Genomic DNA, 23,026 nt, shown 5'->3' with positions numbered 1-23,026 from the left:
TAGAGATTAATTTATGGAATAAACAACGGTGTTTTGTGCACGCTTGTGCGAAGTAACGTTTAATTAAAAATTCGAAATACAAGATTCTAATTCGTCGTTTCGATCGAAAGTTCAAATTCAAAGTTGGAACGAAAAATTCAAACAGCATAGGAGTTGTTATTTTTTGAGAAACGTTCGCAATTATAGAATTTGCGATTCTAATTGTCTTGCTTATCGAGATTTTCTTTCAACGCACTTCGAAAATAGAATATCTTCAAATAGCATTATTGATTTCTCTGCATCACTTGGAAAACGTGGCCATTGCTTTATTAAATATCGATAAAGGAGGATTCATTGTCAAAACAATTTAGCGGGAATTCTCCGCGGCGCGTGTGCTTTCATCAAGTTTGTATGAATCCGTTGCGTTGCAACCAATTGCCATCAACGAGTCGTTTCTCATTCGGTAATGGGAAATATTGAAAATCAAGTATCAAGCGTTTTCAAAATATTCCATAATTTATGAAATATCAAACATTTTTCCATTCCTTCGCTTCGAATTATCAGCCGGAGACTTAATTTGTCGGAATATTCGATTTAATTTATCAAGAAACGATTGAAATTCCTTCGATATGTTAACGCACAGATCGCAAACCGTAAACGCTTTGCGATTTATCTACGGTTTGGCACGAAAGAAATTTATCAGGAAAATAGTAATTAAAAATTTACGAGAGCAAATTATCGTAACAGTTATTGAAATGTCAATAGTTAGATACGTTCGGCGTAGCGAGGTTAAAAACGATTCACTATCCACTTATTTCATTATAAACTGCAATGTCCGCATCGGCCGATCAATGTTTCATGCGAAAACCACCATCGTGCTTCAACGCTTCGATTATTTATGAACTCCTTGTGTCTTTGTCGGGTACGTGTACCTACTATCTGTCTGTCTGTCTGTCTGTCTGTCTGTCTGTCTGTCTGTCTGTCTGTCTGTTTATCTGTCTGTCTGTAGGTTACTGAACTACCGCCACTTTTTCTAATTTCCAACTTCTTCCTTCTGCTTTTCGCCTTTCGTATCGTAAAATTGCCATTTGCCGAGTACCTCGCTTTTAAACCCGCGAACGATGCATTCATCTTCATAGACGGTTCTAGAGAATAATTAAAGATCGGTATTTGTAGGATGGCGCAAGTTCTTTAAGATAATGATTTCTTATTAAAAGTTCAATACATATTTTATTTCTCAAGTGGATTTTATTATTGGTAGATATGTAAATTAGAAATTTCGAAAGAAAGACAGAAATAGAAATAGAAGTAGAAGTAGGAATAGAAATAGAAATAGAAATAGAAATAGAAATAGAAATAGAAATAGATATAGAGATAGAAATAGAAATTTTTCATTTTAAACGAATAAAAGTTTGTTATTTTAAATAAAAAATATTTCTTAACATATAGAAATTTGAGAAATAAATAAGCAAAGAAATTAATAAGCACGTGATTGTTTATCGCCATAAAACATTATTACTTTATTACGCAAAGGATGAAGTACTTGAGCCATTCGTTGCGTCATACATGGTATTGTTCATGAAGACGAATGCTTCACCTAAACGAAGTTTTAACAGGACGATAAATCCTAAATTGCGTTTTCTCTTCAAGTGCGGAGGAAGAATCCCAATTTGGGGCGAGTTTAACCTCGCAGTTGTTATACATACGCGTGTAAGCACGTAGATGAATGTAAGGGATGGTCTGTTTGAACGTTAATCGCGTGTTATCAAAATTATGTCAATCGCAATCAAGACGTCTTCTTTCGCAATTTACTTTATTTATGTATTATTAAAATGTTGTTCGTATATTGGTACGTATCTACAGTTAAATTATAATATTCTTCTTGTTAAATAAAACGACGATGTAACTCGTTTGCATTCGGCATATTTTCCACTTTTTTATTTATCATCTCCTCTTCGAGGAAACATATACGTTTAAACAATTTGAAGCTCGTCTAATTTTGTTCCGTATAATCAGCGGTAATCTCTTTGCGTCCCCTTAAAGAGAACACCCGAGCTGTTTGTTACATTTACGATGTCTTCTCAGAAAGGACAACCGAGTAAAAAAGGGTAAAAAACCATAATTTCGTATATTCGAATATAATAACAACATAAAGAACTTAATGTATTATATCATAATCGATAAACATTTCGGTGAAGATATTTTGTACGTTCGTATATGTAATTCCAATCGAATAAAAGATAGTTTTTAAAATACTATTTAGCTTTTCCATATCGTTAGATATGTACAGATATAAAGCGCAAAACCTATAACTTTGATTAATAATTTCTCCGCAAGTATAGAATAACGAATCTAAACATTCGTATCTTACAGAAATGTTATTTCTATCCTATGTTAATTTTATCCTTTGGTCCATGATCTGTCATCGAATATTGCTTCGTCGCAACCTGCTCGCGATACTCTCAACGATTGATTCTATTGCGAATTGAAACGATTCTACGTAGAATTTACTATGAAAACGCATTTTTTCAAATAAACGACTATATGAGCAAGAAACGACTCATCTATCCTTCCCGATTCTTCGTACGCTGTACATTGTTCGCTGTACGGTCAATACACACGCGCGCAGTAGTTTTTCCAAGACTTGGCCAGACAGCTAGGGGCAGGGATGAGAAAAGCGACGACTATGCCGAGCAACGGATACAGATTGCTCTTGTTAGCCGCCTAGTTAGCAGCTCGTGCAGTTGTTTAGCAAAGTTTCTACGGAGTCCCCCTTCGAGCTCGATTTTGTAGGTCCCCGTGGTTAATAGAGTCATTTTTCCGAGCTGCCTGCGGCCAACCCACCCGTTAAATACGTCTTCCAGCGGCGGCACGTTAAAGATTAGCCAATTACAATTGAATTATCGCGCCCCAACGGCCGTCCGCGTAATTTATCTGCTCGAGCTTATTCGCGAGAAACCGGGAATGATTAAGCTCGTAACGTAGTACGCGAGACGACGTATTATTATACATCAGCCTCCTTTTCCGTTTAATCTACCACCGGGCTTTACGATTCTCCCATTTTAAACGATTACGATTACAGTCTACGACTCGGGGAGACTCGAGTTACGTTCGAGGAAATATCACAAAGTATAGCTAGTTTCTTTTCTCGTTTTACGAGTAAAGAGAAGTAGCGGAGAGTTCGTGGAACGTTTGATAGATATTAGGTCGGTAGTCAGTGCATAATAACGCGAAACGTTGTCTTTCAAATAAAATTATATAGTTTTTTTTTTCTTTTTTTTTTTTTTTTTCAAAATATCCGTGCATTTAGTCAGAGAAACGTCTATACGACTCGTTGCGTATTTCCAGTCTAACTAATTTCGTTATACCGAATTTATAGGAATTATCAGTTTTTCGAATAGAAAGCTCTTAGAGCGGAGCTATTACAATTTCTTCGTTTACACTTCTTTTTTAAATAATTTATGCATTAAAAAGTTGTCTTTAATCTTCCCAAGACTTACTCTACTTTACTCTTTCCCAAATTTAAGCTGCTATTGGTAAGATACTCGTGTAGTTTATAGGTTTCTGATATACTACGAGCGTTTGGAAAAATGATTTCCCTTAATTCATACTTCGTTATTCTCTAGCGTTGCCGAATACGTCGCTTGGATTTTTACAGAGTTTGGAGTTCTTATACATTAACAGTGAACGTTTCTTCGTGCCTTTATATCGGTAATTCGTGCTCTTTTCGACAGTTTACGTCTCTATTCGACGATGACAGCTGATACCTAACGTACGTGTGCCTTTGTTCAGGAATAACAGATAGACCTTTTTATTACGAACATACAATTAGTAAAATTTTGATACACAGCACTTATAGCGATCTTAAACATACACCGAAGACTGTTTCGCGCGAAATGGTATTCATATTTTATTTCAGAGAACACGAGACTATTTAAAAGCTAAGCGTTGACACGTGTCTTCGTTTTTCAATCATGCAGAAGCAAACTAAATACGATTCTTCGATCGTTGCACGACTGAAAGTACGTAGGAACTTGGTGGCCGTATAACCGACGTTCTGGCCAAATATTCATTAAAGTTTTTCACCGCTCTATCCGTCATTCCATGATACAATCCAATTTTATCTATTATGCAGGCCGTTTCGTATTGAAAAAGAGTAAACCGCCATTGTCAAAATGAAATAAAGTACATAAATAAAATAAGCGGGCCAGAATGCTAAGGTGAATGGAATACAACTCGATGCAGTTGAACATAACATACACATTCATGACTATATAATGCGTGTACATTGTACGTACGTATGTAGTTCTGTTTTCCATCGCGCTTCTGCGATCGAATAGAGGCTCGAGCTTTAAAATAAAGACGATAAAAAATTCAGTAGCCGAGAATACGTAATACGATGAAAATTGACTCTTTCGTCCAATTTCGCTGTATCAATCATCAAAATGTTAACGATAAAAGTAATTTTTAGATTTTTTCTTTTAATCTTTACGCTTCGCGATATTCAACCGTTTTAGCGAGCAAAAGAACGCGAAGTAATAGGGGACTTCGACCAGATACCACGTCGAGCTATGCCACGAGAGAGACTTTTATCTCGTTGTCGATGTTGTCGGCTCGGGCGGTGATCTGAAAGTGAAGTCGTAGTCGTAGCCGTACGATCGGCGTGACGCAACGCGGCGTCGCGTCGTCTAAATCCTAAACCCAACAATAAGACCGAAACTCTCTCGCGTCTTTCCTTAACCCTGCGCAGTCCTGCTTTTCTCGTCTCAAAGATTCACAGTTCACAGGGCGGCACAGAGCAAAAGTCGACACGTGACAGCAGGCGCGTACAGGCGTATCCTGATTCTCTTCGATACGCATAACGATATTTATTTATGAAATATTATAAAACAATTTAAATTTCCGATACCAGATACTAGATATACGCTCTTCGTTGTACGTACATGTAATTTGTTTTCATTTTCTACTACATTTTTAAAACTTCTTGTAGTGTGTGTTCGTGTGTTCTGTATAGAACAAGTATCAAATTACTCGTACTCTATAAGCCCTGAGAATTCTTTTTATGTCAGAGTCGTACAATTTTACTCCAAGTCCTTTAATCTACCAATTTCCTTTCGATCTTCTTTATTTTAATACGTGTATATTTAACAACGATAAAGATGAGAGAGATGGCGATTTGATGCGAAGTATTTGCGAAGAGAATGGACGAGTATTTCCCATTTTTTAAGAGACGAAACATCTTTCAGCCACGTATGATATACGAGTCGTTTAAATAACAGTTGGAGAAATAGCTGATTATTTGTCACGATATTACGATTGGACCTTGGTGCTTTTAACAGAAAGAAAATTCCAGCAACGTTTCCAATTCCGATACTAAGCTTGCTCTACGCTCGAGAAAGTTGTGTTCCAAGTAAAAGTCGGTTACAACTCGTAAGAAGAGTAGCACGCTTGCTCGACGTACGAGACTAATTGTTTGCTTCGAAATTGAATTCCAACTGTGCATGCTAGGAAATTGGAATTCGAGCTGTGTACACTTAGGCGCGTAATATTTTTTTAGTTACTTTCTCGCTAACATTTTCCTGTCAGAAAATTTGGCATATTTTATCTGTCGTAATACCCCTAAACTACCCAAGTTTTGTCTTTCAGATAATTTCAAAGCACGAAAAAGATGCAATTATGCGTTGAAATTTATTTATTCGATCGATTGTTTAGTATATAATGTAATTGCAAATAAAACGATGTTTTAATACGTACAAACTACTGTAAAAACTACATCTTATCTTGTACATTTTCTGTTAATAATCTCACTGAAGCCGTCTGTTGTTCTAAATAAACTAGCATTAAAATCGTCTGCAAAGATTATAAATAATTTTAAACGATCAAAATTTCTCTACGATTCATCCAATTTATTCTACCATATTTTCTATTTGATTAAAGATATAAACTCTTAATCAATTTTCACCTGTCGATGTCGTTACGTTATAATTCGATATCTTGACGGAGTATTTATCGTGGCGAGAACCAGCCAACAATCGCATTTGCGAAAGGAACTTCGTGTCTTATCGTTAGAAACGGTAATGAAATTCTCTTCGAAATCTTACGAAAGGAACGAGTGCTAAACAACGATATGTCGTTTACGCTTGTTTACAATTCTGTAATTCACAGCAAGAAGAAAACCAGCGACAAACGCAGAAAGACGATTAACAGTGCTGTAACTCGATTCTAAAAACAGCACCGTTCGTGGACTGTCGGCCAACGGATATCGCGAAATGGGACAATTACGTTATTTCCGTTCGATAACCTACATCGCGAAGCAGTCTGACGTATGAATAATTAAATTCTTCCAGAAAATCTGACGTCTCGCGCGAAAACGAGCAGACTGTACGAATTAACACTTGCATGTCGGAGTAGCGTTTGTCTAGAGTCTACGGTCTAGAGTCTAGAGACTAGAGTCTAGAGTCTAGAGTAATCCGCAGAAGGATATTATCTTCGTTCTCTTCTGGCGTCCCGAATAGTCTCGATCAAATTCGGTTTCACTTGTCACAGTCACAGTTATACAGTCGACGCAGACGCCACTCGACCTGGCCATGGCGCGGCGACGAGCGGACGAGCTTCGTCCTCATCGATTTAGAAACGATCCAAATTTATAACGTCGCTCGATATTTACCTGCAGGAAGCTCCGATACGGTGTCTGCCGCGATCGGTCGCGCAACCAGTCGCCGCAGCTTTATTCGGTACCCGCTCGCTAATAATTCATCTCGTTCATTGGATAACGCAATTAACCGTGTATTATTGATGGAAGCCGAGCGAAACGCCGCGTATTGTATTGTAAATTATCACTCGATAAATGCTTGGAGATTGCGACATGAAATATTGCGACACGCGAGATTGCGGTGCAAAGTAGCTGGACGTTGGTCGCAACTTGTCCATGTATCGCGGTATCCATGCTCCAACGGATGTACATGGCGGCATTAATATGCATGTATGCGTATAAATAGATAGTCGAATGCGTTGCTGCTTCAATCGCGCAGGTAGATGAAGGGTTAACGAGAAATAGATACGAAATTATACCGTCGTTGGTGATTTTTATTCGAGCGATGATTTTTAGAAGATATGTGCCTGCTTGTGTGTGTATGTATATATATATATATATCAATGAAGTATTTAAAGATCGACGTTGATTATTATAACGAGTAACTTTTAACTTCGTTCAGAATGAACGTATCCCCGATATCCTTCTAGAAAACTCCTATTATTATCGAAACTACGCTACAGATAACATTCGCGAGTACGTCTGAAAGAGTATCGTCGCTCAAAGCCGAATCTAAACTCCGTTGGCCGTTGAGAAATTTATGATTTCGGCTATTGGCGTTGCGTTATTCTTCGAAACGGGTGGACACCGCGAGATGCGTTCACATCGATAGATATTTATCTCTACGGATACCTCAGAATTATTTGACTCGATTTACGAATCTTCGGATACATCGCTTTTCTGACAAATCGAAGATACGCGACAGATGTGTCATTTTACAAAGCTAGAATAAGTAGAAGTGAAACAAGCGTAGAAAATATAGCTCGCGTACTTGTCCGCGTAACGTTTCGATAACGATATTTCACGTGATTCGATAATAGCTATTCGGTGCTCGGTAGCATTTTCAAACCACGAACGCTAGTTACACGCTACTTGTCGGGGCGTTTGTTCCATTTGCGGGAAACGTAAGCGACGCGTGGCTCTTTTTACGGCACTCAAACTATCTCGCACCACCTCATCGTATATCTAAATAATCAATTTACTACTGGCCATAATCGTAACCAGGAGTTAGCGAGTTTATGTCAGCCAAGCCACCGTAACTACGTGGCTTCGTGAAGCATAAATATTATGGAGCATTTCGTATAGAATAAAGCAATATAGTTCCGAGTTATTCTCTTTCTCTTCTTCAAACTCGCTCCGCTTCCGTTTCTCTTCCTTTCTATTTTAATCGGCTCCGATCAATCGACATCGGTATCTTATTTCTACTTTGATCGCGTATCATATCTTTATGTACATATGCTTTGTATGTATCGTTGATATTATAAATATTTATCAACGAATGAATTTCATTCTGACGCCTTCGATGACGTTTAACAGAGATAGAAGGAAAAACGTACTGTGCAAACACTGTCTGCGTTTCTACCGTGCTTGATCGTGCAAGTAGCGTTATCGTTTTTATTTTCGTTTAATTTTGATTCGATCGTTTCGTTATCATCCGTAATTGCGGCGATACCAAATGTGTTTAAATAAATCGTGAATCGTATAATCTTAATTTCCATACTTTAAATGCCACCGTTCGGAAAGGAAAACGTGCTAAAATTTCTTCTAACGTTAAATCAACAATGGTTAATATATTATTGACGAAGATAACGGTGTTGAATTCATTTGCTGATTCTAGTTTGTTTTCCTTTCTTTCGAATCAGACATACCACGAAGCTTAATTCCACGATCGATCGAAAGTTTGTTGAGAAATAATCTTTAACGTTATTCCCTTTTTGTCGTGATTCAATCGGACGGATTGTTATTTTCCGAGAATGGAGCAAGCCAGGTAAACACGATGGAAAAGGTGACAGTGTTTCTTTCTGAATATTTTTTAACTACGATCCAGTCTTCTCGTTGGATTAATCAATAGTAAATATATAATAACGTTGCATCGTACTTACGTTATGCCTCGGTGACCAGGAATTGCACATAATGGAGGCATCTTCCAATATACGACTCTGCAAGAAGAAAACTTTCGATTTTTAAGTGTTTCATTTGACGCGACATATTTGTATATTTTTGTTCCTCGCCATCTCGAATTCGTACTACTAACGATTCTTTAATTACGCTTCCATATCTTTGCACGATAGTCGATAACCGATTTTGAAAGAATTCGATATCGTTTAATATATTTATCCACGATCGAAATGAGCAAATAATAAAACAAGAATATACAAGAGATATGAAAAGTTATATTAGTCCCGAATGTATTCGAAGATCCTTTTGCACGTCCCAAGTGTCATTGAACTCCTAGAAATAAATCTCGACTGACTTACAAACCCGGTGGAGATTGGAAAATTGGAAAGATTTTACAGCGTGACGCTTTCACCTCAATAGTCTGTCTAGACTAAACGTTTTAAATATTAAAAACTTTTGAAATTATATATTCACAGACATCTTTCACCGTCGTATTCGGATGAATAACTGCTAAATACTAACAGAAATATATATATATATATTTGTACGATCGAAGAAACGTAGTTTGTAGTAGAACATTTCATTTTGCAAAAATATGGAAAATAATATCAATTTCAAAGTTAAAAGAAAATCATATCCGATTAACGTCATTGGCAAAACGTATACTTTATAGACGTTTGTTTCGGTAAAAATTTACTGTCTCTAAAATAAGGACGTACTTATATGATTTTCGTAAAAAATTTAATTTATTCGTTAATTTTTCGTGATATTTATGAGTTTTTACGAAAACTATGTCCTACTATGTAATATTATTGCTAGGTAAGAAAGCGAGTAAAGAATAATAAGAAAATTTAATAAATAAAAAACGATAAAATAGATATTCGTGGCATTTTTATTTATTGCACCAAATAAAATATATATCGATATATTTGGATCGTGAAATTTAAACACTAAACGAAATCTTCCGCATTAATAAAATTAAATAAAAATCGAAGTGAAATCTCGAACTCGCAACTATCCAACCGAGTCGTCTGTTATTCAAAATCCTAGTACTCTTACTAAGATGATTATACTCGATTCCTCGCAAACCACGATTCTAACAAATTTTATAAAAAACACTGCAAGATTCTTGACTCCGTATCTCCCAGAAGATATCAAGAATCTTGGCAAAAATATTCTTACGAGTAAAATATTATCGATAGTTTTAAGAAATAAATCAAAACTATTCATTGCGTATATATGTATATACCTAGGTAGAATAATAGGGTGAACATTCAAAACCAATTCGAAATAACCAAACGCCATTAAGACGCAACAATCTTGCAGCTTATAGATATGTAATATAGAAAGAAAAGTAGAGAAATCCGTATGCGAGCAAGCGACCATGCGTTTAGGCTGCAACAGCGACGAAGAAATTTCTATGGACCGTCTGGTATAATCCACGCGGCGAAATATTTCTCCGAGCTGACAGAAATTCATGCATATCGACGCGGTTTACCTGTCAGCAGGGCTTAATATTCATCCGATTTGCATATTTTATTCCTGGCAATCGCGTAATATGTATATTTAAAGCGCGGTACTAAGATTGACAGAATCGGGCCATTCCGGCGTCGCGACGCCGCCGTCGCAAATTAAATGAGTCATTTTAGGAATCGAGCAGAATTAGGTAATTCAATATCGTTCTCATTAGAGTGTCGGCCAATTCTGAGCTCGATCGATATCAATGACAATGATCGCATCATTATAGAAGTCGCGACTGATATATGAATTCTTCATCTCTTCACACCGACGGTTTTCATTAAATTGCCAGATTTTTCAACTTCTTTCGACTACTTTTCGTGACAACAGTGTATCGTGATATCGATATTTCGCGAATATTTTATACGTTCTTGTTGCTAAGCTTGTTGCTGATCAAACGTACATACATATTTATACGTACTTGTATATCTTACTACTAGAAACGAGGCGCTACGATTTGTTGAGATTATTAGATGTATGTGAATACAAAGGAACGCGTGGATATATTGTAAGGTAGAAAATATATTTTAAATACCAAAGTGTAAATACAAATCGGAATATAGTCGAGCCACGACTGAAAACCCTGAAGCCAACGTCGCCTATCTACCGTTTACGGTTTGCCTTCGACGCAGTCTTTTGTCTGTACGCCGTCGATGGTGTAACATCAACTACACCTCGATCTACATCAAAGACCGGGCCGCGCTTCGGAACCGCTGATGATAGAAATAAAGATGCGGCCGCACTCGGCGACAGTGTATGTCGGCGAGGCGAAGTGCTCAATGAACCTTCAATATCCCAACGGTCCTTTTGCCGAATATTCGAGAACGGCTAACAAACGCGTGGATAGTGGGGATATTGAGGGATGACAAAGAAAGAAACAAATCAGTTTTTAAAGGCGGAATTGTAAGAGCTTCAGTCTTAAAAAGTCGCTCCTAGAGTTCGGAAGTCAAGTGTAAATCAAGTGTGAAGAAATAAATTCTGTCTTTTTTTTATGTTTTTTTACTATTTTTTGTGCTTTTTTTATTATTTTACGTGACAATGGCTTCAGTGCTTGAGAAAATTAAAGACCAAACGTAGAGTTTTCTTAGAAGCGACGACCACTTGAACGCGATTATTAGCAGAAAATATCGATACAAAGATGTCGACTCTCGCTCTTTCATTCCACCCAATTATCAAAATGTTAGTCGGGACATTTATCACACCTGATATCGAACTTAACTCTGTAATTATCAATAAGTTACTTTCGTAATATATTCGCAACTTCAGTAACCAATAACGCATCTGCGAGTATATTGACGCGCTTTTACCAAATTTATCTAAACTAATCGCCAATGACGCAACGATACTTTGTAAATTTGTATTTAGAGATTTGAAGTTGAACCCTGAACGCTAAACACGTAGCCAAACAACGAGACTGAGGAATTTAAAAAATAGAGTTAATCTATTCAGCTTGTAAACGGTCGTTTATCCATTGACAGTAAAAAGGGAGCAGCCTTGGTACTGTATTTTATTCGATAATAATCCTAATTTACGCGGAACCACAATTTTCGCACCATCGTGATGCAAGACAGGCAACCGCTGTTTACCAGATTAACCAAACTGTTTAGGTCAAAGAACGTTATTCGTACTGTTCTATGGAATAGTCATATGTTGTTTATTATTCTGCGGCTTACTCGTATATCTGAAACATCGTTTAATATATGCTTCGGCGAAGCCCAAAATTCTACTGTGCTAATTATTCAACGTACCCGTGTAACAAAGGCGTTCGTACACGCACGTTTACAAGATGTATCGACAAAAATGCTGTTTCATTTTTCACTTTTTTATCGATACTCTGTAAGTCTACAAACGTTGTGACGCGTGAATCCCTGTGCGTATACCTACGTATCTCTAGCGTTCGCAGGTGTGTCATCAATCAACGCGTACGCGGCTGTGTTGCGCGTCTAGCGTCTATGCACCGAGATACGTATGTACCTTGTGTATGCTTTGCTAGAAGTTGTACACAGTGCATCGAGTGCAAATACGAAGCTCGGACAACATCGATAACACACACGCATACGTAAGTAATGCACACGCGGATAGGGGCGCATGTATGTCCGCAAATTTGTCATTGTTGCGTTCATCAAAAACCTTGCTTTCTTCTTTTTCAGAATTGTGAACCTCAACTCCAGTGAAATGGAAATATTCTAATTTTCTGATCCGAGATACAAGTTTCGTTTCAACTTACAGCACATGATCGAAGTCAATGATAAATACATCTTTCTCGTTTTCCTCATTTTCGATAATATTGCTCGTGTAATTAAACAGAAGGGTTTTAATACGACATGTTCGAAAACGAAGAGAATCTGTTGGATACAAACCTTTTCAAAAATAGCTGACGAGTCGACCAACTTACGTGAAAAGCCGTGCGTTGGTACCCTAATACTTGCACGAGCGATATTACGAGAATGTTAAAGAATACGAGAAAAGCGTTTAGCGTAGATGGCAAAAGCAAATAGAAAGACAACTTTGATAACAGGGAATTGATCGACAACCTACTGAATTTTAAAAATGCTTCTCGACAGAAGATGTGAGATTCGACCAATCGTGTTCCCCCTTGTAATTTTTAATCATAGAATACACCATATGTTATTAAAATTATTGTACTGTTTACAGTGTTTGGAATAATCTAGAACTTAACAGTAGCAGTTCAGGGATAAATGTAAAACTCCATTTGGGGATAAGATATATATACATATGTAACGCTATTGGCGCGATGTCTAGAGAAAATAAAAAGTTTTAATTAAACCTTAAAAATATTGGGAACATAATTATATGCACATATAATATGCACATTACGAATTTATAAATTGAAAATCAAGCATTTAATCGAAGCGTAAAAATAAAAGAGTCAGACGTATAGACTGCTGTTAAATTTGGCTGTTATTGCATAAAAATAACTTGTACTTTATTATTTAGCAATGGCATAAATTCATTGTTTAGTAAAATGATACACTGAAACTATGAATTTCTTAAAAGGAGAATTTAAAATAGAGCCATTTGTCGAAATCCGAAGCACGTCGTAATATATTTATTAGCTTGAACTCGGCTTATAATTATAGGAAGATCCAGCGATAAATGATCATTTTCTATTAATAATTTGAAGTACATACGTGTATTCTCGGCGATTTTGTTTAATATAATAACGGTGTTATTTTAGTATCGAGCGAAATTATGTCCATAATCAGTAAGGGGATTTTAAAAATAATTCGGACGAAACTTTCCTCCGCTTTATCATAGGTATGTGATAATTAATAACGCAAAACACATTCACAACGTGTTTCTTGTACATTGCTATACCCAAATAATAAAATACAAATTTTTCTCAACCTTCTACCACATACCGAAGACTCTTATACCGACCAAAAAATACAAGGGAAATTCATCGCGTATGATCGTATACCTATTTCAACGTGCAAACGATAAAATACAAAACCTGTGTTCTCTATCACGCACACTGTGAAAACTTACACCGAGCAACAAGAGAAAAACCTTTCGATCCATCGTTTATCCACGTTATTACGAGTATTTCAATTTCCCGTAGAATTTCGAATTCTCGTTCCGTATGTACATATGCGCTGGTGTATACTGTATACTGTATACCGTATACTGCATACTGTATGGTGTACGCCGTATACGAACTTTACAAGGATGTGTCTGTGCCTGTGCGGATTGGTAGACTGCGTCGCATCGCGTCGCCTCGCGTCGCGTCGTTGCTGTACGTATAAGAGACGGTATATGTGCGTGCGTGCGTGCGTGCGTGCGTGCGTGCGTGATGCTCGCGTATCACGTGCACCGTGCAGCGCACTGTGCGCTGTGCAGTGTGCACTGTGCACGGGGTACGCGTATCCGTTTCCGAGACGAAACACATTGGCGACTCTCGCACGGGCAAACAGCCGCAGTCGAAACAGTTTGCCCGGCTAATTGATTTTCCTTGGCATCCTCGATTCGGCGTAACCGGTCCATGCAACGCACTGCACCGTCCAATATGTGGAGACAAGCGCTCGCACGAGCACACGAACGCGTCTACATCGACAAATTCAATCGGATACGGAATACTGCCGTTTGATTATCAGACAGGGCTGCGCCCGGCCGATTGTAAATCAGCCGGAAAACTCTGCGCCGCGGAATTATACGGAACATCGTCGATCGTTTCCACGATCGATCGAATATCGTTGTATCGATACCTTTGTATGGTATTTCGTACTTGGAAACGCAAATTGGCGATGTATGGTATTATCACTCGTTACAAAGGAACCACTCATAGAGGATTCGCGAAGGAAAGACGAAATAGGATATCCTCGGATACGAGGGAAAACTGCACGCTTCGAATTCCACGTTTCTGTAACTTCGTTCTTCGTTTATTTTATGAAACGGACTGTGTAATCCAAATTGTATCGATTTGCCAAATGTCTCGACATAAATATAAATACGCGACGAACCTTTTTTATCCACTTTTATTGGGAAACTTTTGTATTTTATTTTCGTTATTCTTCTTGCTACGTTGCTTGCTACTTCTATCGAAATGTTAACTATTGAAAAACGATATGCATAGTTGATAATACCGCGGTATACCAAGGGGAAGAACGGAACAAAAATAGAAATTTTATTTGATATATATTAGAATATTCTTAAAGATTCGAAGTTACTTAACATATGGAACCGTGAAAAGCGATGAAAATAAAAGTTTTGGTCCGGAAAAAGAAGAGCGATCGGACAAACTGTTCGCGAGAGGCAAAGGGCGCAAGCTTCTTCGCGGAAGTTTGACTGATAATTAACTAAATTTACCAAGGGTTGCGAGTCAAAGTGTGAAGTCGTGTTCCAAGTCTTTCTGCACTTCGACGCTCCACTACGCTGGTTAATAACAAATGAGCCGAGCTTCGCCCCTTCACTTTTGTTATAATCGGGGACACTTGCTCCCTTACAGTTACTGTCTACCATTCTCAATTATTCAGTAGATTCGTTTGAACCATTCTAAACATCGCTCGGATGTTCTTCTCCTTCTCCTTCTCCTTCTCAGTCTTAATACATATCTCAATTTTCATTATCGTTTTTTCTTCCTCTACCAACCTTAGAAATCCTTTCCTTTATTCACCGTCGTAAAGGTATACGCTTAAAGTTTAACATTTTTAAGCAAAGTGCGTAAGTAAAGTCTCTTTCGCTGTAATTAGTGAAATTCTACGTGTAGGTGCGCGCATTAAAATATTAGAACGAGATTCCATATAATTTTATCTACTTGAACGTAACAAATAATTGTTTAATTTATCGTTGAAATTATTTACAGGATGTCTATCCATTACGGAACACGTATCACTTAAATTTTATTATCGACCATTACTTTTTGTCAAGTTTTTATTAAATTCATGAAAAATTAATAAAGTATGTCCATTAAATTTATGATTTTATTGTTAATAAATCGTACGATTTGATATGTACATTTGTCAAAATTCGGCAAAAGGAACATAAAACGTAAAGTTATATTTTAAACGATGTATTCGTCGCGTTCGGTCATTTCAAATATAGATGCATTTTTATTTACAACATTTATTGAATTTAAACTTTTTTCACGCGATTACTCTATAACCAACAAAAACGAGGCAAAGAAACAAATAATTTCTAGACGGTAAATCATAATATGTACGTACTTTAAATCGCATATTTCGTGCCGTTTCAAGGTGTGTAACGAATATGATATTTTTGCAAGTACGTATGTTATTAAATAGCTGGCGTGAGAATATATGAGAACCGAGTTTTCCAATCGTAACGGAGGTGGAGCGGATAGATAGCCATGAGAATTTATGTTCACGCGAGTCATTACTATTTCAAGTGAAAAACACGGATCTTGACGAAGCGCGAAGCGTCTAAGAGCTACCTAAAGAGAATATATGAAATTTTGTAATGCAGTATTCTGATTCGTAGACGCTCCTTCTGGTCCCGAGTCAACTCTTTACCTAACGATTTTTTGCTTTTAATACAGAATGCGATTAAGATTAAGTTGCCGTTATACCAGGCAAACGTCATTTCGCTCGATCCATGCTGTAAAACGAATTACTCCAATTCCGAGAATTTTCCAGCATAACGTTACGTAATTTCTTTTCCTTATATTCATACGTAATTATCATACAGTTTTTATACAGTATCCTTTTTATTTTTTCTTTTTTTTTTTTTTCGTTTTGTAGAATCCTTTGTAAATAAATAAGCACATAGGATGGTCCGTGCATGTAAAACGCAACGATGTTGCTTTATTGTAGCTCTTGAATAATTATAATTATAATTAGAGGACAAAACGTGTCAAGCTTAAATTTATTTATTTAACGGGGTTATTTTATACTTGCTTCCCAAGTATTTTCTTTTTATACTCGTTATATCGGATAGTACAATACCCGTTAAATAAAAATACAGATTCATCGATGTACCATAATATGCAGGTTTACCGTAAAGCGTTATCGAACAATTTCAAATAAACATCGACAGAAAAACTGAACAAGTAAGTTCGTATATCGTTAAAATAAAATGTACGCTATTGGCATTTCAAATTTGCATTACCGATTTGTGCGAAATTCTCGTAATACTTACGTGGATGTGAAAATAAATTACAGTACACCCATGCTTCGGAAAATCCTTTCAAAAAGTTCAGCAATTGTAGTATTAACTAGGTTCTGTCGTCTTAAATTTGCCATACTTTTTAGGAATCTAGATTCTAAAAGATAAAGGTAATCGTTTAGCATATGTTTCGACAGCGCTGATGCTGTTGACGTACCGTCGCGTCGGAACTTGCATCGAACTATTTCTCTTTATACCGCTGTTGTTAATGCATACTCTACGATTAATATTTAACATTTTTCAATAATTAACGAAGAAACTACACGAATGACGTTATCGTAAACCGTTCATTTTTCTATTGTGTATTATGTAGTTACCCAATTCATTTCTTATTCATTTGCGTGTTATGCGGTACATGTATGATTCATTATGAAAAGTGTTTCGATCAAGTTTATCGCAAAAGCGTAAACTTCCAATACTTATTTAAACGTGTAACTTTCTCAATCGTTTAAAATCGATAAATCGTTTAAAAGTATAATTACGTCAGATTTGCGCACATTTTTCTTATTTTATACAGAGACGCGCACATTGCCTACGATGAATGGAATATCTACGTATAACTACGTGTCCACCTGCTATATTCTATTAAAAAACTTACCTAACAAATTTGTACACGATGCATTTAATTCTAATTAAACTATGCTGCTATTCGACGCAAGTTGCATCGTTCCCGTAATCCCGATCCTTTTACGATTCTTTGTTAGGATCGTTAAATTCTTTCGATATTAAGTTCTTCTCTATTATCGAATATTCGGCCTTTCGATATCGCGAGAAAACGTTGCTTTTGATTTATCGAAACTTACTTCGATATCCTATCCTCGATAAAAACAAAAATATCCAAAGGATCGATGCGCCTTGTGCAAAGCCGAAAGGGTATAGGTGTATGGGACGCGTTTAGCTTTCCCACGATCTGTCATTGAAGTGCTTTATCTTCGGTCGTGCATGATTTAATAATACCATGCTAATTCGATGGTCAATAATACATATAAAGTATACTGAAATTATCATTCGAATCAATATGAAGCCGCGTACTCTTGCTGCAGTATCATAATTGTTATCCATCACGTGATGCATGAAATCTAGCGGAGAAATTGCGGCTTTCTAATCTAACTTTCTACAACGCCGCTCGTTTATCGACCAACGCAACGCTACGTTGCGAGTTTCGAGTGTCGTTCGTTTAGTTTCGAAACTTTCATCCTTCTTACGCGAATCGTTCTTTTTCCTTTTTGTTCGTACGCGCGTATGCGAAACTGGTCGGTTATCGAAGATCCTGACATCGTCGAGCGTCAAAGGCACCGTATCGTATCGTATAAGCACGAACGAAATCACGAATCGTTGCGAAAATAGCACTTTGTGTTCAGTCAGCTAACGAGATAGACGCTCTTTATCGATGCGAAATTTCACTCGTCGCGTTCGCCTTACCGGTACGCTGTTTTACAGTTATTTAAATTTACGCGAACGGAACAGCAAAAGGCAATGAAATAAATTTTACGTATTCGTCGCGATGTATCGTCGGGGTGCATCGTCCAACGATTCCGACTTTCCTTCCACGATACTTGCACGGAAACGCGTAATATTCAAATTATTTAAACGTTGTAATTAGATCGGTCTTGGTACGTTGTTTCTGTCGTTTTTCGCCTGATTTGATATTCTTCGAACGTTAAAGGATATCTCGAGTTTGCACATAATATGAAAGAATTGTTTCTCCTTCGACTTTACAAATTTTCTACTCTTTTCATCGCTCTCTTGTACGTACTCGCTAAACGCTCACCTCGATTTATTCTATTCTTAGGCGTTGTGAAATATTCTTAACATTTACGTAGACAAGCCGGTACGTTAAGTACATACGAGTATAGCTACCAGTGGGTTTCAGCGTGCAACCCAATTACACGTTCCATTTCAAAGAAGGTATCGAAAATCGTCGCACGATCCGTGGTCTGGCTACGATAATACATATACTCGTGTTAGCTGTATCTGTATTTTCTAATCTGCTCGTCGATTCTATCCTCTTACTCTGCATCGAACAATCTCTATTGATCTGATCATCGCCGTATACGTTATACGTGTATCGGTAATCAGGCAAAGAATACTCGATAAATCATATTCCATTAAAAGAATGAACGAAAACGCACAAGTAAACGCGAGCAAACACCATAGGAAGGATAATTCGCGACAAGATCTAAAGATCGGAAAGTGGAACCGCGCGGTCTTCGAAAAAGTGGAATTCTTATCGGCACGCAAGGGGGTGTCGCGCGACCGATCCATAAATCATGATGATTCGCTTTATGGTATCTACAGTTAAGCCAAAATTGACGGTTGCCAAGCGTAAAAATCAGTGATTTCGTTACCACTATGTATCGAGGGATAGACACGCTCATTGGCTACGTGCTGTTCCGCCCCCGCAGCCCCGCCAATCAGACCAGCCGCTCTCTCTCATCGATCCAGACCATCTACGCTCTACGCTCTACAGTTACACCTACGCTATACTCTGCCGCCATACTCAACTTGCCCATTCCCCTATCCTTCGTCGACCATAGATCGGTCTGGTCTAATTGTAAGACTCGGCGAAACAAAATTCTATGCACGGCAGAAATTGTTGATCAACGCTGCTCGATCGCAGGGTTGGCCGTTGGTCGCGTCTCTTGACAACGTGCCAGAAAGAACTTACGCTCGAGCGTCTGTTCCTCTCAGGAAGATTCTACTTGGATCGCTGATAGCAAGAGCCGTCGTTCGTCGTTTCCATCGAACACGCCGAAAGGTTTTTCCGTTTCTTCTCTCCATCGGCCAACTTATTTCTCACGTGTATTTGCATATATCTCGTAACAACGGAATTTTACGTATAACAAAAATCGTTGACCAATAGGTAGGTATTGGCTATAGCGGTTTCTACGTATAATACACGTGGGTATATCTACTCGGTCGATGTGGCGTCAGAAAGATGGATTTATGTTTCGACAGAAGTTGCAATTCGATTCTTTTGATTAAAATTAAACGAATATTTAAATTATTTACAAAGTCACGAATAGCTAGTGATTAATTATTAATCATTTTTTAGCGTGCAAATTCAACAAATAGGAGAAATTAAATCGTCATTTGGTAGAACGAAAACGAACGTATAGCTATTTATTAAGTTTACTTGTATTCCTTGAGTAGAAGAAATTCATCAGCGCGTTAATTGATGCTTTTATAAAGCCTCGAAGTACGTAGTTATAAAAGTTTGAACTAATTGTAAATCTAAAATAAAGCAAACCTAAGTCGATCTACTTTCAATTAGACGAGGAAGATTTCTTGAAGCAACTGTAATTTATAGAACAAGAAAAGAGTAGAATAATTTAACAGGAAAACGAGTTCATATTTCCCGACGTTCATTGTAGAACTAAGCAATGTAAAACTGTAAAACTGCTTTTGGAACGATATTACTTATTAAACTTCCAAGTAAGCTTAATTTTACCTATGATCTTGTTTGCGTACCTTACAATTGAATTCGTAAAGAATGAGTATCGTGAAAAAATGTTTCTAAATTAAGAAAGACGAACTTTTATATTATTTAGTCGCTTATTTCTATTTTAGGGAATTAATAAATAATCGTAACAAGTAGCTAAAATAAACGTGAAGCTAGATTAGCGAACCGTTGTATTTTATTAATATATATTCACCGCGAGAAAACAGAGATAGTAGAAATAAAAATATACTCGTACGCAGAATTCCAAAAAATCACGTAATATCGAGTGTCAGCCTAGATTTATACGCCGATACGTACAAATCTCTTCTTTTACCAAACGATAGAAAATATTTCAACGAAAGACGTTGCCTACGCTGCTTGAACATTTTGAAAACGGTTTGCGCCTCGCTAAATGTCGCGATCCAACTAATGATTACACATCGGAACTTGATCGACTCGATATCGTAAATAAAATGCTGGAACTGTGTCGTGAAAATAATTATTTATCCAAATTGATACGAAGTGAAAGCTTAAGCACACCGAGACCTCAAGCTCATCGTATCGAAGCTACGAAATTAGAGATTTTCTCTGAATTATCGAACGTTGATCTCTCTCCGTGTACTTGCAAGACGTATCAATTATGCAAAGCAGGCTGCCGAATGCTATGCTGATTACATAAAACAAAGGAACGCGACGATTTTGAAATTCGAGACGCTTCAACATCTTGCACCATTGATTACCGATTATTATCGAAACTACCAAAAAATCGTTGACCCTCTAAAACTATACTAAACGCTACACCGATCAAAACCCAAATACGTTCGAATCGTTCAAACGCAGTGTGAATTATATTTTATAATTACCGTCGTTATCAGGCGATAAGAAATATATTTTATGCGATAGAAAACAAGTTGGACTATATATTGTTAAGCGAAAGCAATTTGGCAATTCTATCGCGATCGGTAGAATTTACGTATCTTTAGATAGCTTGTAACAACGTCTAGAAATATATTGCTAAAGTTTTCAAGAGTATCGTATTATTTGTTATGCCAAACGAAGCGACCAGTGCGGCATTTCGCACGAGACTCTCGCAAGCGCGATGAATTGTTCTTAAGTATGACGGAGCGATACTCTTGCGTAATCGTTTCTCATCCATCATGATTATTTGACAACAACGGGTGTAGATTTCCCAGACGAAAGGATAAATTTTGCTCTACATCCAATACCTATCGTACATTTCGTACTTGAAGGATTATTAGAAGATTGGGATAGCGATTTATGAATCGTTATACATTAGCTAGCGTATCGAAATTGCATGGAAGTCGAAGAAATTGTTTTTCAACCCCACGTTTTGATCTAAATTTCCGTCCGACAGAGTTGAAACATTTTGATACGTAAACGATAAACGACGTCGATCTTTTTAATTTTTTACGTTAACGCTATTGATAAATGACTGTAGAACCGTCGTCTGTACATGTATTGTCAAACCTCGGTCTAAATAATTAGCAGTTCAAATAGTATTATACGGTACAAATTAGCTTTGGATGATATTTATGATTTAAGAGTACACGTGCTGGTATTGACGATATGTACATACGTAGATCTCGCGTTAAAGTAGAACATAGATCGTGAAAGGAGTTTACTGTCCTTACGGGCTGTGTACTTGGTAACACCTTGTCGATTATTGCCCGGTATACATCGAATTTTTCGAAACAACCGTACATCGTTCGTCGATCGAAAACTGTAAATGGCTCTCGAGCTTGTAACAAACGTAACTAAAGAGTAAGCAGTCATCGTTCGAGAAATTTCAACGTGTGCGTACGTACGTGTATACCTCTGTCTACGAAGAAAGCAAACTGCGAAGGAAAGTATCTTTCGATACGTTGAACATTATCCAATAAAAAAATTCAGAACGCGATCAATCGGAATCGTAAATACGTCGGTATAAATCTTACACGAATGGTGACATTTGATAAGAATAAATACCAAGCGGATAATCTATCAATTTCATCTTATATATAGGTGTGAGAAGGAGGGAAGAGCAGAATAAAAAATATACAAGATTTAAAGGAACACGCGACAAGAATCCGTACTAATCATCAAAAGTGATTATCTACGTTAGTTCTATCCGGTTAACACGCAGCCTCGTCATTACTGCGGCCGCGGTAACGACCATATATAAGTATATGTATAGTGTACGTATATGGCGATGGCAGAGTTCCTCTAATGGAGGTCCACTTCCATCTACTCAGCCCCGCGCACCTATCCGCGCAACCCTATCTACGCCACCACCCTCCCGACTAAATTCGCCCTCTCTTTTCCATCTTTGTCCTCCTCTCGTTCGTCCTCTATCCTCTTCCCTATACGCGCTTTCCTCCCCTTTCTCGCTTCAGCCTATCTTTGTTCCATCTTTGCCTCGTTTTCTCTTTCTCCTTTCTCGGACTACGATTTCCACGTTCTCCTCTCTCTCCCTTCGCAACTATCGCCTTTCTCATCCAGCTTTCTCTTCTTCGTCGCTTTTCCTTGCTTCTCCTTGCTTTTTCGCCCATTCGTGCGTTTCTTCTTTCTTCCATGCTGTCTCCCTTTGACCGTTTGCTTTTCTTCTACCGTATCCGTAGTTTCTATGAAACGCGATATTTCTCCATCTATTGGTAAATCGACTTTAAAGAGTATTTGATCTATCGAGGACCAATGTTGCGTCAAATTCGCTTCTTGAGTTCGCGGAACTCTTACGT

General features: G+C 37.5%; 1 protein-coding gene across 1 annotated transcript in view; it reads right to left on the bottom strand.

The window, feature by feature from the left end:
* The window catches only part of Acj6 (abnormal chemosensory protein 6), a 55,409-nt gene that overhangs the window by 10,116 nt on the left and 22,267 nt on the right, over positions 1–23,026 (bottom strand). The window contains exon 2 of the mRNA XM_072019830.1: positions 8,674–8,730. Within this exon, the coding sequence (XP_071875931.1) occupies positions 8,674–8,730 (57 nt within the window). The remainder of the gene's footprint in view (positions 1–8,673; positions 8,731–23,026) is intronic.

Source organism: Bombus fervidus, chromosome 16 (genome assembly GCF_041682495.2).
Source record: "Bombus fervidus isolate BK054 chromosome 16, iyBomFerv1, whole genome shotgun sequence".
In the NCBI taxonomy this organism is placed as follows: domain Eukaryota; kingdom Metazoa; phylum Arthropoda; class Insecta; order Hymenoptera; family Apidae; genus Bombus; species Bombus fervidus.
Note: the sequence above shows the minus strand (reverse complement) of the source record. Positions and strands in the feature narration are given on the sequence as shown.